Source organism: Odontesthes bonariensis, chromosome 3, assembly GCF_027942865.1.
Source record: "Odontesthes bonariensis isolate fOdoBon6 chromosome 3, fOdoBon6.hap1, whole genome shotgun sequence".
Lineage (NCBI taxonomy): Eukaryota > Metazoa > Chordata > Actinopteri > Atheriniformes > Atherinopsidae > Odontesthes > Odontesthes bonariensis.
In genome coordinates this window covers 33,115,697-33,130,321 of record NC_134508.1, presented here as the reverse complement: position 1 = coordinate 33,130,321, position 14,625 = coordinate 33,115,697, and the positions used below count along the sequence as shown (strand labels likewise).

The window sequence follows — 14,625 nt, the reverse complement described above, 5'->3', positions numbered from 1 at the left end:
ACTGGAAATGTGAAAGGAATTTAACCGTGTGCTATTTTGTTATTGAATGCCTTTCCTCTACAGGAAGGGGTTTATGTCTATGGTTTGTTCCTGGAAGGGGCTGGTTGGAACAGAAAGAACATCACTCTCATCGAGTCCTCACCCAAAGTACTCTTCACACCCATGCCTGTCATCCACATGTTTGCCATCAAATCCAATGCTCCTGTGGATCCGAAGCTGTACGCCTGCCCCATCTACAAGAAACCAAGGCGCACAGACCTCAATTACATCACAGCAGTGGTGCTACCTACTGTCCAGTCACCAGACCACTGGATCTTACGTGGGGTTGCTCTGCTCTGTGACATCAAATAATAAACAACTGTATTACTTTTTAATGTTGTCCAAAAAACTAATAAATGTTTTTTTTTCTGCAGATTAGGTGAATTACTTGTTGACTATGTATGTGAGACTCATCTATGGAGCCATTGATCAACTACTTAAGTGATAAAAATATTACATTAGTTTGCTTTGAAGACTCGTTTAAATGAATCTAAACTGGGTAGTATTTTTCATATGAAACATGAATTAAATCTTTAAATTTATCCTTAAAAATAATTTAGACTTCGACGTGACACATTTAACCAAATGAGGGCTTTCCACAGCTCACGAGGACGTTAATAAGCCAGTGAGTAAGTAAAAGCTCCGGTGGCTCCAGCAGCTCTTTTGTTACCATGGAGATCAGGACCGTGGTCACTTGCTTGACAGTCTCATTGAACGACCAGAGGGGGTGGGATCACCATGATACTTGGTATTCATTGGATGTATTTGTGTGACGTTGCCAGACAGGAATGCAAATCGAAAAGAGTTGCTTCGGTGCATCTCGATCTCGACTCTGCTTTGGTTGTCGCTGGTCTGATCTGAGCCTGTTGGGCGCTGCGAGCCACCGTCCAGAAATATATGTAGTAGGTGGAATACCAGAAGCAACACCGAAGACAATCGTCCATACGGAGGCTACAAGGTCCTCGAACACGGTATGTCGATAAATGCTTTGATTCTTGGCTCGGGATCAGTTTCTGTATGTGTTTGTGTGTGTCGGAAGGCGTGAGGTTAATCGGTCGCTCAGGCTAATGTCTCCCCGCGGCCCCAAAGCTGCAGCAAGCGTCTGTTTCTAGCTTTCCTGCTAATGTTGACGTTCGTTTGACGGTTAACTTTGAAGCGACAGAGCCCCAGAAAGCCACGAAATATGAGTATTACCAAGAGTAACTGTGCGACTAAAGCTAACGCTACCCTGCTTTGTAATAAAACTCAGTGTCAGTTGGAATGGAGAAAATGAGCTATGAATGAAAGTTAGCGCGTGAACGAAAACCTTTAAATGTACAATAGTGAGGAGTAGGAACATTTTTTTCCTCTATAATTGTAACTGTGTCCTCGTTCTGCTTCGTCGCTGGTGTTGGTTAAACTTACCCAGGTGCTGGGACTATTTGAGGAACCTTGTACCCACAGGTCGTGACCTTTGGCACAGCTGCTTATTTTGACAGATGAAGGTCATCAAATAGAATGTCCTTCTGGCCCAGAAGTAGGCTGATGTGTCTTTTTTTTTTTTTTTTTTTTTTTTTGGTTATTAGCTCACGTGGTTGCATTTTCACTAACCATGGCACGTAATTGTTTCTGTATGTACGCGTAGATACAGTTTAAGTATCAGCATCTCTCTTTACCTCCGCACAATCATGCTTTGAATATCTAATATCGAGATAGCCATAGTATAAGCTCTACTACAGTGTCTGTGTTTAGTATTGGGGTTTTTGCTGCTGTTAAGTCTTTTTCCCCCCACACTAAAAGGTAATCTATCTCTCTATAATCAGTTAAAACAACCACCATAGGTCTTCAGAAAAGAAAAACAAATCCTAAGTATCTCAGCCTCACCAACCATATTTAAAACCAGGCAGCTGCAACTCTCACAAAAAACTCATTTTGATGGATGTTTAAAAAGTGCATCTAATTCAGCAGAAGTGGCTCATGGAATGTATATAAACATGGTAGTAATTATCATATATATCTCCTCTCAGATGTGAAGCTAAAACAGACGTGCTATGAAGTGGAACACCATTGAAGGTTCCAGCAAACTCTCACTTAACAAGGATCAGCTTCTCTCATAAAACACTAAGCCAACGATTATCTACAAGTGATTATGAGGATCAAATCTGGATTTGTTTCTCCTGATTCGTACACTGATGGTCATTTTGGAAACATTTCTGTACCTAATAGTAATGGATATCTGGTTCTAAACTCGATGTTGAGGGTTAAAGGTCAAACCTGAGGCTTGAGAAAGTAAAAAGTGTTTTGATGCGGGATTGTTTTGTTGTGGTGTTTTTATGAAAGTTACTGTGTGCTTCTTTGTAGAGCATTCCTGGGAGCCAAGACACCCACTGCACATGTTATTGTAATAATATGACTGTTATCGATGTATGAAACCTGTAAGACACGTGATGACGACTCCAAATAACTTATTAATAGGAATGGCTATCGGTTTAACTTGCATTCCATCCTATACTCCTTTTTCTGTTAAGATGTTTGTCTTTTTAAGCCGGTAAATCGGCTAAAACAAAGCGTTTAAATACTTTCCTTGGAACAGTGGTGTCTACGTTTCAGTTATGGCTCTTAGGGATGACCCCGCAGACTACTCAACTCAACTCAACTTTATTTATAAAGCCCTTTAAAACAGCCGTGGCTGAAACAAAGTGCTGTGCATGAATAACAGCATGAAGTATGAGGCATAAAACATAAGAACAACGTAAAAGCAATAATAAACAATAACAATATTAAAACAATAAAAACAATAACAGAATCAGAGTCTCATGCTGGGTTAAAAGCCAGGGAATAAAAATGGGTTTTAAGACGAGTTTTAAAAATGAACAGTGAAGGGGCTTGTCTGATTGGGAAATGGGAGATTGTTCCACAGTTTAGGACCGGCAGCGGAAAAGGCTCCATCTCCTCTGAGCTTCCGTTTAGCCCTCGGTGCCTCCAGGAGCAGCTCATCAGCTGACCTGAGGCGCCGGGCAGGAGCATAAGGATGGAGCAGCTCAGAGAGGTAAGGCGTGGCTAAAATGGGAGTAATGTGCTCCCTCTTACGTGTTCCAGTTAGGAGGCGAGCGGCAGCATTTTGGACTAACTGGAGACGTGCGAGGGAGGACTGGCTGACTCCAAGATAAAGTGCATTGGAGTAATCTAGCCGAGATGTAATAAAGGCGTTGATTACTGTTTCAAAGTGCGTATGTGCAAAGAAGGGCTTCACCTAAGACCAGATACACTGAGACTAAGATACAAAAAAAGCTGGACTTCACTATTGCACCAATTTGCCGGTCCAATTTAAAATCACTGTCCATCTTAAAACCCAAGTTTGCGACTGTTGGCTTCCTGTATTGCACCAAGGGGCCCAAGTCAACAGGAGGGGATTTGCAAGAGCCACTGGGACCAAACACCATCACTTCTGAAACAGGAAGGAATGCCGTTGGACCATCCTACAGGATGTGACGGACCACAGTTTCTGTTGAGCATGAAAAATATAGTTTATTATTTTTGACTGGACCACAGGAGTTGGTCCTAAATAGGTGGACTTTGAGCCTCCAGCTGCTGTGCAGACGGGTGAAATGGATCGGTCATGTCAGCTTCAGGGCCTCCTTTTGAGAAGTTTTGGTTTGTAAATGTTTGTCCAGCAGACCCGAGCACGACACATTCAGCAACAATGTCCATTGGGTTTTACGTTTACATCCCCATCTGAGCTGGGGGACTGATGTAGAATCATTTGACGGGGGGCAGAATGTCAGTTGTACCATTTCCCATTGCAGACACAAACCACATATTTGTGTGATTTTATTTGATCAATTTATTTATACGCCATTTATTCTTCACAGCTACTGTTGCTGATAATGCAATATTCTGCCCGTACAGTCTGTTTGGTTCCCAAGCACCTACGTAATTGTTTTCTGGTGATGATGCACGCCTCCTCCTCATTATATCCACTCAGGAGAGTCAGATCAGGCCAAGTGATTTCTCCAAGAATAAAAAGCAACAACAGGCTGGCTGAAGATGCACTTAGACTTTCCTCAAAGCTGCTGGGGTTAAATGCTGGGGCCCTTGTCCACTTGAAAGCATGACAAGCTGTTCTTATGGAATAGCCAGCCCTTTCAAACCCTTTAATTACTTTCACATCTTTTCATAGCTGACACCTGATCTCAGGTGGTAAGCTGTTATTCAAATGAATTGTTCTGCGCTATTTATCAGCATTCTGAAAAGGCTGATTTGTTTATTTCACAAGAGCAGGAGAGCCGCACACTTTCCACATGTTATGTTGAGAAGTGATCATTTACATACGAGGTGGCTCCAGTGCTCTCTCATCTGTACCCTCTTCATACTCACTTTCCTTTTGACCTACTATCCACTGGATACAATAACGATCAGCTTAACTGCCTCGTGTGTTTCTTCAGCCTTAATGTTTGTTCTCATATATTTTCTTATGTGTGCAGCAAAGCAGTGAAAGCTTTGGTTGGCATAATGATCACCAGATGTGAACACAAACTACTTTGTAAAGCTGCCCATCCCCTTTGGCATCTTTATTTTGTTGTGTTACAACTTTGACATGTGTCTGTTTTTTGGATTTTATGTCATAAAAGTGAAAAATAACTGCATGTATGGGTTGTTTTTTAAGGCCTTCAATTATGATCCGTTGCTGAAACTTGCATATTATGTCCATTTTTATTCAATCAAAGTGTCTGAAGATCCCGGTATGTTTAAAGCTGTTGTGAGAAGCCCCACCACTGAGCAACATCAACTTGTGTTTCATTTTGTTAACAAGCATCACGTCGGTACGTGTGCAAAAAGATCCCGTTTGATATGTTTTGTCAGAATCATTGATCCAACTTTTAGTCTAGAGTGTTAATCTCATTAGACATTATAAACATGTCAGTCCACATCCATCTGAACTTATAAGCAGACTCTTTTTGTCAGGGACTGACGGCACATTTTTATACTGAATTTGATCAAAGAGCCACCTGCTGGAGGAAAAGTAAGAGCAGATGTTTAACATTATTTTCCATATGATGGATGGGAAGCTGTTGTTTGAGTATCATCCGCACAGGTAAAAGTAAAGCAAAATCATTGTCATTAAGACTTTGGCTGTGGAGTCATGCTGCTTATTGCATTAAAAGTGAAAAAACACGTCGCTGAAGGTGTAAAATCAGTTGAACGACCAGTTGAACCCCATGGCTTTCGTATGCATCACGGGGAACAATGTCTGCTTTAATGTCTTTTACTAAGTTGTTTTGCAGGAGATGTGCACGTAAAATAATTTTCCCCTTATAGAATCCATCATATTGGGCACCTCAGTCTTAGTAATAATGGAAACGTACTGATCAAGCAACTTTGAAGCTTTTCTTGCGACCACAGGCCTCCCCTGTTATTCTTTCAGCGTGTTGCACTTCTGAAGACTGCTGGGATCACTGCTGGCATTAATATAAAGTTATAAAGACATTTCAATTTCGTGCTGCTCATCTCATCTCAGCTCAAACCTGACCTATTTTTTTATTTTTTCTGTGTGAGTACACCTGAGATTGATGCCGGAGAGACTGCTTTGATTGAAACATGGTGGAAGTCCGCAAGCTTTCCAGAACTATTTAATTGTGGTATTTATAGATCAGAAGAAGAATCTATCATTCCTCTGCTGGTGCTGCAGTCTCTCCAGTCTCTCAATCTCCATGCTATTTGGTTCAACTCATCTTTAGCAGCATTTTGTCTCTTATGGGCTTAGCTCTGTCTGAATGAGGCTAACAGAAAGAAGCCACGGGCATCTCAGAGGTCAAGTAAAAGTGTTTTGCATCTTAACAGCATGGGGCTAATGTGCTGGAATTGTGCACACACGCGGCACACTTAACCTGGAAAGCAGCCAGAGTCTCTTTGTGCTGGTTTACTCAGCTGTGGAAGGCAAGGTCCGACCGAGTCAGATGACTCAATTACGGATACCCGACCAATCTCGCCTCGGGATCAGGGGGAATCGGGGAGGGGTATCTCTGTCTGAAAGGCTCTAACAAAGGCCCTGCCCTGCTTACTCTGTTCGGACAAGGCCCATCGACAATCTGCAGGGGGGATAATCCCAGCAGCACTAAAGAGTTCTCTAAGGAAATGATGCTCACTTTAGGGTTTAACAGGTTATCTCAACATTACATCTTCATGCAGGTTATGCGTATCGATGTTTCAAAAGTTGTTGTAGAACATATCTGAAGGAGGCTGACTAAAGTATGTCACTTGATTAAAGTTTTACTGGTTAAAACCCATTTTAACCAGTTTGAACTCTGACCAAAAAAATGAATGAGTCTGGCTGGCAGATCCTTCATCCACCCTGTGGGATTGAATGTAGGCCTTCTTCACCAAATAATAGGGGGCACTCATAGTTTGACCCACCCAGTTAATGTGTTTAACCCCTTAGGGCAGTACATGACTGGCTGTTTAAAAGGGCTCATGTTTAGTGAATTTTCAAGGCTCATTTAATTTTGTGTTGATAGTTTGTATGTTACTGTTTTGTCATTTAGAATTTAAGATCATTCTTAATAAGTTCAGGGTCTGCATGTGTTCAAGAAAACTTTTATTTCTTTTACTCGCAATGTTTTTAATGTAGGAATCCTAAGACAAGGCCCCTCCTCGCCCCTCTCATCACTACAGCTGCTTTGTTTTCCTGTGGCGTGGCCTTCAGATCTTGAGCACCATCATGAAACAGTTCATATGAAAAGTGAAACACCCCATCCTCAGTCTTCCCCATTTGTTTTGAGCCCCTCTGCTGCGCAGCTCTGCTAGCCAAGTGTGAGACTCCAGGCCTGCATCTCTGGCTGCATCACCAGCTAATCTAAATGCTAATGAGAAGATAATAATCAATGAGGTTCGTGCATGCTTGGCCCCAATCAATAGCCCACAGCACTGGCAAACGACTCAAATGGCTACATTTCACATATCCCAACACTCGGGTGGCGTGTTAATGTGGTGGGGCAGACCATAAGCATGCCATTATCCTTTGGTTTTATCTAGCCAATTCCACAAAAATGAATTCTGATGTCATTAGAGGTTCTCTTTTCACTTTTATGGGGCCATGCAGTTTTTAGCTGTTGTTGCTTGCATTTCATTTCTGTAATTGGTAGAAACGGGGGGGGGGGGGGTTGCAGCTCCCAGCTTCCCTCTGGTTGGCATGTGCCTCTCACTGTTGGTTCTGGCTCATATCCTTGTTGTGTTTGGCTTAAAAGGTGCTATTTCAGTGTGATTGGAGGAAGTTTTGTTCAAGATTGTGCCGACTATTAACTTGGACTTTCTTTGTTATGATGCAGCACTGGCCTCTTAAAGCTGAGGATTATTTGTGGAAATACCCTGCAGCCAAAAGCACCTTCAATTCTTTCATTCCAGCTTTTCATGTCTAAACTAAGAGAAATAGAAAGTATGTACTTTTAGGGCCGTCATTGTTAACAAAATGGCTGTAATAACTATGAGTTGTAGCTTTTTTAACAATTAAGGTGATTTAACAATCTGTTAAGGGGTCCAGGCATTCAAAAAGATTCAGTTTTCAGGCAGCATCAGAGAGGGAGGAGAGCCAGAGTAAGGTCATTACCATCATCTTCATTAGTGAGGATCCTGTTGTCCAATCAGCAAGGTGCCCTGCACGGGGATTCCATAAGCACCCCGTTGGCTGTCGCTAGGATACCACATAATCAGGAGGCAGGCCGTGGCCTGGTTGGTAGACTTGGGTGTTGATGCTGGGACGACGAGCTCGCTGTGTGTTGGGGGTAGACAAGCGGGGCTGGGGGTTTGGATATAGCACAGAAACACCCTGTACACGCTCACTCACTCAGTCAGCCAGCCAGCCAGCCTGCCACTCAGACAGACAAAGAGCAGCAGCATCCTGCAGGAGGACCGCACGCTCCCGGGGGATGGGGCATCATACCCCTGCATCGCGTTGGGGGTGTCGGAGGAGGTATGGAGCATCATGGTTGGAGGGGGGCTTTGTCTCAGCAGCAGAGTGTGTGTTTCCAATATGCAGGCTATTAAAGCCATTAGACATCGGTTGATTCGTGGAGCTGACAAATGCTTTCTCGTGATATTTTTAATGCGGGTCATCTGAGTCCTACATGCAGGCTGATGGAGGCTTCTGACTTCCTTATTGTGATGTAAGCGCCGTAGAGACAGCCAGTCTGTCTGCCAGTCTCATCGTCCTGCTGCCTGTGCAGATTCTCCAGACAAAAATCTGACAGTCTGTTCTTGTTGACCTGTAATTCCAGCACGAGTTGATCAATACATCCTCAGATTAGAGGCGCAAAGTGAGAAATTGGCATGCTGTTGATGTTCCGTCAAGCACATTGTCTTTACCACTCACTCCATGCGTTCTGGGTTTTTTTCCCTATGCAACCAACTCAAAGCCTGATTGTAGATGTGGAAGTGGGATTTAGGTTTGGAGTGGGGGTACTCCCCCCCTCCTCACTGATGGATGGATGACTCCGATCAGAAAGACAGGGGTTTAAGCCATCATTACCAGAGGGGATTCCCTCCCCTCTCCCCAGAAGGAGGCGATGGGAGGCAGACTCTGGGATCTAGGCTAATGAGTGCAGGTTCTGGCAGCAGTGGTGCTTTGTTTACTACCACAAACCCTCTGTGTCTGATTACATTTCAGCCTTTTTAGTGGCACAAATATGTAGAGATGAAATTTTGCATTTAGATTTTAAGATTGGTCTTGGTACTGATTTCCTCTGTGTCCGTTTCCCCTGACTTTTGGCTGAGATCATTCCATGCATTATCTCCGGTTCAATGGTCTTTAATTTTAGCTCCTAATTTCAGTTCTTTGCCTCTCTTAACTTTTTCACTGAAAGGATGCTGTTTAAATATCAGCCTTTTATAAACCGATTTGATTTGTCAAGCATTGTAGAGCTATTTGAGGCTGTTCTGCTTTCGCTATTTTAAGAGGTAACATATGGTTTAGGAGCACTGCAGTTAAGTTCCAAGTCTTCTTTGTAGCATAAGTGGGCTACATAGCTTTGCTTTGGCTCTTAATCCTCTCAAAAGAATAACGAGGAGGAGGAGGAAATAGCTTAAGAATTGCAGTGTGGCGGCAGCGTTGCTGCTTATTTAATTACTTCCATCACACCCCCTTTTCACTCCAGCCCATTTAAATCCTCACCCTTCACTCTTCACTTGCTCTCCTCCCCTTGTAACCACTATAACTTAAAAGTGATCACCTCTAACCTCACAGCTAGCACTCTGTCCTGTTGTCACTTTAGTTGCATCCTTTTTTCCATTCATCCCACCACTGTCTTATATATATCGGTTAATGTCTCAAAGACTTTGGATTCTTCTTCTGTTCTGCCGTTCCCCTCAATGTGGAAGGATGCCTCCTCTACTTCCATCTTCTTCACCCTATCACATCCTCGCAGATACCCCCCCTCCCCATCCATCTCATCTGCCAAGAGAGCTCTGAATGTTTTTGCTCCTGTACTAATGGAAATCAGAGCACCAGGAGACCGGCCTTAAAAAGGCTTTTATAGAAGGGGGGCCTTAATCGTTTCTCCTTTAATGATTGTAATGGACGAAGAGACAAGATTCTAAAGTCTGACACACATTAGGTAGATTGTACTCTAATCAGAGATGTTCACACTTTCAGCAAATATCTATGACAGGGTGTTTTGACAGAGGTACGTATGATACTTTTGTTATAAATTGGCTTAATTCTTAGCAACATTATGTATTCATATTCTGTAGTTTACTAAATAATCTATGTTCCTAGTTTGTACTTTTACACTCTGCTCATACAAATGCAATGTATGTCAAAAGACTTTTAAGACGATGCAGTGGGATAAAATAACTGGGTCAGATAAAGCGTCTGTATTAGGACAGATAGGTCTGGGACAGTAGATACACGCCTGAAACAACACTCACACACACACACGTTGTTTATCACATCCAAAGAACACGACAAAGACGGTGGATGGCCTTCTCATATCACTAGCAAATGTCCAATTATACTTTGTTGAGTGTAAGTACAGCCTCTGAGATAAAGGTGAACATAAATATGAAATGTGTCCGGATATTGGGGCTCTCTCTGATGGAGGCCCTGCGAGGGCTCTGTCACTCCGAGTCCAGCGCAGCTATACTTCATATGTGACCACCAATAAATACTTTGTTTAACTAAGATTTCTCCAGCTTGTTCTGGGGCTTCCAATGAAAGAATCGGGCTAACACTTTCCAGTCAGCTCTCATTGAATACATGTGGTGTTGTTTACATGAGATGTTTGTCATACCACGTGCTCTACCTTTGAAGCTAAATTCACTAGATTTCATTACTTTTCTAAACTGCGTTATGATATCTCATTTGTACATTTTAAGAGACAAATTGTGTATCCAAAGTATCATTTTTAAGTGTTATCCTGACTGACATAAGCTGCCATAATCAGTAGAGTTGCAGAGATGCATCACTTACTCAGCTGGAGACCAGAACTGGACAGATTTCAGCTTGTTGTCAAGTAAATGCATCATGTGCACAGTATTACAGACAGCTTCTCATACTCACATGCATCCATGAGTTAGGATGACCACAAGCTCGCAATTTGTAATGTCTGTAAGGCGAAAACAGGCTGTTAAAGGACCACCAAAACTACTTATAGCCTGCATTTCATGAAATGTAAAACAAACCGACTAGTCTACATCTAAAAATCAGTTGTGAGAATTCTGCATCTACACCAGCATTTCTGCACCATCTTAAACAAATGGTGTGAACTGTATTTGAGCTGCATCAAATCTATAAAAAATCTATCGTTCCACATGTGGCTAGATGGATATTGAATAGGGCTGGGCAACGATTACAATTTTTAATCTAATTAATCACATGATTTCCCTGATTACGATCACGATTAATCGCATTTGTACGCAAAATCCAAAAATGAACCCAAAAGTATTGTATAGCTTTTAGCATTTAGTTTTATTTTAAATGTGCTGCCATATGAATGAAAGTGCCATAACATTTGTTGTGCAAACACACTTTTATCATCAGCATTTTTATGTAGTTTTTATGTAGAAGCCTCGCTCCATTGCCTGTTTCCTTGAATGACTTGCTGGTATCAGTTGTGTGTTTTGCCTTTAAGTGATATTTTAGACTGGAACTACTACGGTGATAAGACAATTCAACTTGGCTGTGTTTACAGATGACTTTGGTTCTGTTGACTCCGCCGTCTGGAAGAACTTTAAAATGAAAATGGCCGAGTAAAAGTTCCGTACCCTTCTCCATGTTTGGTGGATCCGCCGATTACTTTCTTTTCCGGTTCCGCAGCAGACAGCAACAGACTTTTACAATAATAAAATAAATAATAAAACAATGGTGGTCCGTGGCGTAGTGGGGTGAGCAGGCGCCCCATGTACAAGAGGCTATAGTCCTCGGTTCGAGTTCCGCATTGGACTGCCCTGTGCTGCGTGGTGTTCCCTCTCTCTCTGCCAAAATGTATTATTATTTTTTTTAATTTGAATTATTATTATTTTTTATTATTAATTTAAAAAAAAAAAAAAGTAAAACCTGCGTTAATGCACGATAAAATATTTATTATCGTTAAATTATTAACGAGTTAACGCGATAATAACGAGTTAACTCGCCCAGCCCTAATATTGAATTGTCTTAAAATGGAAGGAGGACTTTACTTTATTTTTGACAGTGATGGAGAGAAAATAAAATGTTGTTTATGGTCAGGGTTTCAATATAAAGGAATTTTCAGTTAAAACAAAAGTTGAATAAAAGACTTTTCTATGCTGTCAAATATGTTTTTTTTTTTTTTTTTTTTTTTTTTTTTTTTAGAAAGGATCAAAATCAGCAGGAGTGTTTTCAGCAGACCCTTTGAAAAAAAATAGCCAGAAAAATGCTAAATTGTAACTTTAGTGACAAGAAACAACAAAATGTTTACAAATTATGCAACCAAAGCAGACTTTTATGTCTTCTTTATGAAACAAAGGTACTCCATGTACAAATGGAGAGAAAAGTTGACACTTTTAAGGCTTTACAGGTTTAAGGCTTTACTATAAGTTATGTTTTTATTGTTCACCTTTGGTCTATCCTCTGTCATGATGTCCCTTGTTAAAAGTGATAAGCCTGCAGTTTTTTTAAGGCATTTTATCTTTTAATTTCTCTTTAAATTAAAATTGTAGAGGTCAGTGTCCTAAAAGCCAAGGCTACATCAAATCTCCTGATTGATATTTTTGACCAACTGTGCTGATCTCATTTTACAGGTTACATGTGAATAAAATGCTCATAAACACATCTTTTACTCCATCAGCTTACTAACAGATGTATTATTTCAGTTTTATAAGTTGAGTAAATGAATCTACTTCTGCTTGAGGCTTCAAATTTGCTCAGAAATTTGAATGGACTTTGAGTGGTTCTTTGGACGTTAAACGTATGTTTTGAACCGTGTTTTTCGCATTTCTGGTTACAAAGAAAGTTTGTCAGCCTGATGGAACAGATGATGCTTGTTTATTCAAAAGATATATTAGATCTAAATCCTTCATCGCTCATTCAGCCCGCACTCATTTATTTGGTTTTTCTTTTGCAACCTTATTTGTTACTCAGTTTTTACATTGTACATTTTCTTGATGCTGATTTATTCTCTACATTTTCTGGTGTAGTTTACAACCTGCTGCCTTATTCGCTACTTTGTATTCAAAGAAAATCTTGTACGCGGGTTTGCCTTTTCCTCACGTGCTCTCCTTTTTCCTGCCTTCAAGGCACAGGAGAGCCATTCAGAAGAGCCGGGGGTCAAAGGTGAGAAGAGCAGAGGGCACCATGGAGAGTGAACCCGGGGCCCCTGCTCCCACAGCCAGCAGTACTGGGACCGCTTCCACTGCCACCTCCTCCACCACCACCTCAGCCAGCACCACAGCTGTCAGCAGCAGTAGTACCTCCAACACCACCACCACCACTGCTGCCTCCACCGGCAGCAGTAATGGAAACACAGGCAGTGTTGCCAGCAGCAGCACGACAGCAGGAAGGCAGGCATTGCCTCAGATATCCGTTTACAGCGGAATACCTGACCGCCAAACAGTCCAGGTGAGCGTTGTCTTTGGGCAGGTTGTGTACTGCCAATCTCTTTGTTCTACTGCCCTCTGTTGGTGTTTATAAGGCCACATACAGCTTTCTGGTTTTAAATGCAGAACGTGATATTTCAGTATTTAACTTGAATCAGAGGGTGAAGGAGATCAAAGTGGTTGGTTGTTTCACGGGATCTCTGCGGTTTGAAAGAAGGAAAGCTTCTCTTTTTTTAGCTCCTCTAAACCACGCAGTCGTAGTCTCTGACTGACTGCTCAACTTTTAGTGCCGATGCTTTGACAGCAGGGTAATTGGAGCACTTGGCCCTCCCTTTCTTGCGCTCGGCTTGATAGCGGTTAAACACCATTGTCACCAAGCAGCCCTCTCAGCATAAAGGACTGCAGGTCTTTTGTGCTCAAAGAGAGCTGCTTGTCCTCCACCTCGGCTAATTCTTTCCTCATACTTGGAGGTGTTTGTCCTAATGGTTTTGTGACATCGTGGACTGCAGGTCAACATCCGCTCTAGTTGCTTGGCAACATGGTAGAGGGCGTCTGCGGGGGTGAAGGGTGAGGAAATATTGAGACTTGTCTGACTCCTGACCCGGGTTTTGTCTGCCAGTTTTGAAACACTGAGTTTTTTTTCCTCCATCACATTTGTATTCTCCGATAATGACAATTCATTTTTTTGATGATTGATTAAACGTTCACTCAAACAACACTTCAGACACTTTTTCGCTCTATAATTATGTCAGAACAGGAGATCATTTATACAAATAAAAGCAACGTAGCATTGACTAATCAGTGCGATCAATTAAAATTGCTCAGCTCTTTATAAAATTTGCCACAAATAATACTTTAATGATCACGGCTGCCCTTTGTCACCGATTCTGTTCATAATTTTTATGGACAGAATTTCTAGGCGCAGCCAGGGCGTTGAGGGGGTCCGTTTTGGCGACCTCAGAATCGTGTCTCTGCTTTTTGTGGATGATGCGGTTCTGTTGGCGTCGTCGGGCCGTGACCTTCAGCTCTCACTGGAGCGGTTCGCAGCCGAGCTGAGCCAGAAGGCGAAGCTCTCGATTTACCGGTCAATCTATGTTCCTACCCTCACCTATGGTCACGAGCTGTGGGTAGTGACCGAAAGAACGAGATCGCGAATACAAGCGGCCGAAATGAGTTTCCTCCGCAGGGTGTCTGGGCTCTCCCTTAGAGATAGGGTGAGAAGCTCGGTCATCCGGGAGGGGCTCGGAGTAGAACCGCTGCTCCTCCGCATCGAGAGGAGTCAGATGAGGTGGCTCGGGCATCTGGTGAGAATGCCTCCTGGACGCCTCCCTGGTGAGGTGTTCCGAGCCCGTCCCACTGGGAGGAGGCCCCGGGGAAGACCCAGGACACGTTGGAGAGACTATGTTTCTCGGCTGGCCTGGGAACGCCTCGGGGTCCCCCCAGAAGAGCTGGAGGAAGTGGCCGGGGACAGGGACGTCTGGGCTTCTCTGCTCAAGCTGCTGCCCCCGCGACCCGATCCCCGGACCAGCGGAAGATGATGGATGGATGGATGGATGATCATAT

The 14,625-nt window shown here is 42.6% G+C and overlaps 1 protein-coding gene and 1 pseudogene across 2 annotated transcripts in view; both read left to right on the top strand.

The window, feature by feature from the left end:
* Window positions 1-351, top strand: part of LOC142376949 (dynein axonemal heavy chain 8-like) — a 58,173-nt pseudogene extending 57,822 nt beyond the window's left edge.
* A 533-nt stretch (window positions 352-884) lies between these two features.
* phc2b (polyhomeotic homolog 2b (Drosophila)) overlaps window positions 885-14,625 on the top strand; it is a 38,719-nt gene continuing 24,978 nt past the window's right edge. The window contains exons 1-2 of one of the 2 annotated variants that reach the window (XM_075461629.1): window positions 885-1,010; window positions 12,763-13,084. In XM_075461629.1, coding sequence (XP_075317744.1) covers window positions 12,821-13,084 — 264 coding nt within the window. In that variant the 5' untranslated portion in view covers window positions 885-1,010; window positions 12,763-12,820. Of the gene's footprint in view, window positions 1,011-7,839; window positions 7,985-12,762; window positions 13,085-14,625 lie in introns of those variants that run through there. The other variant, XM_075461628.1, reaches the window with a different exon arrangement.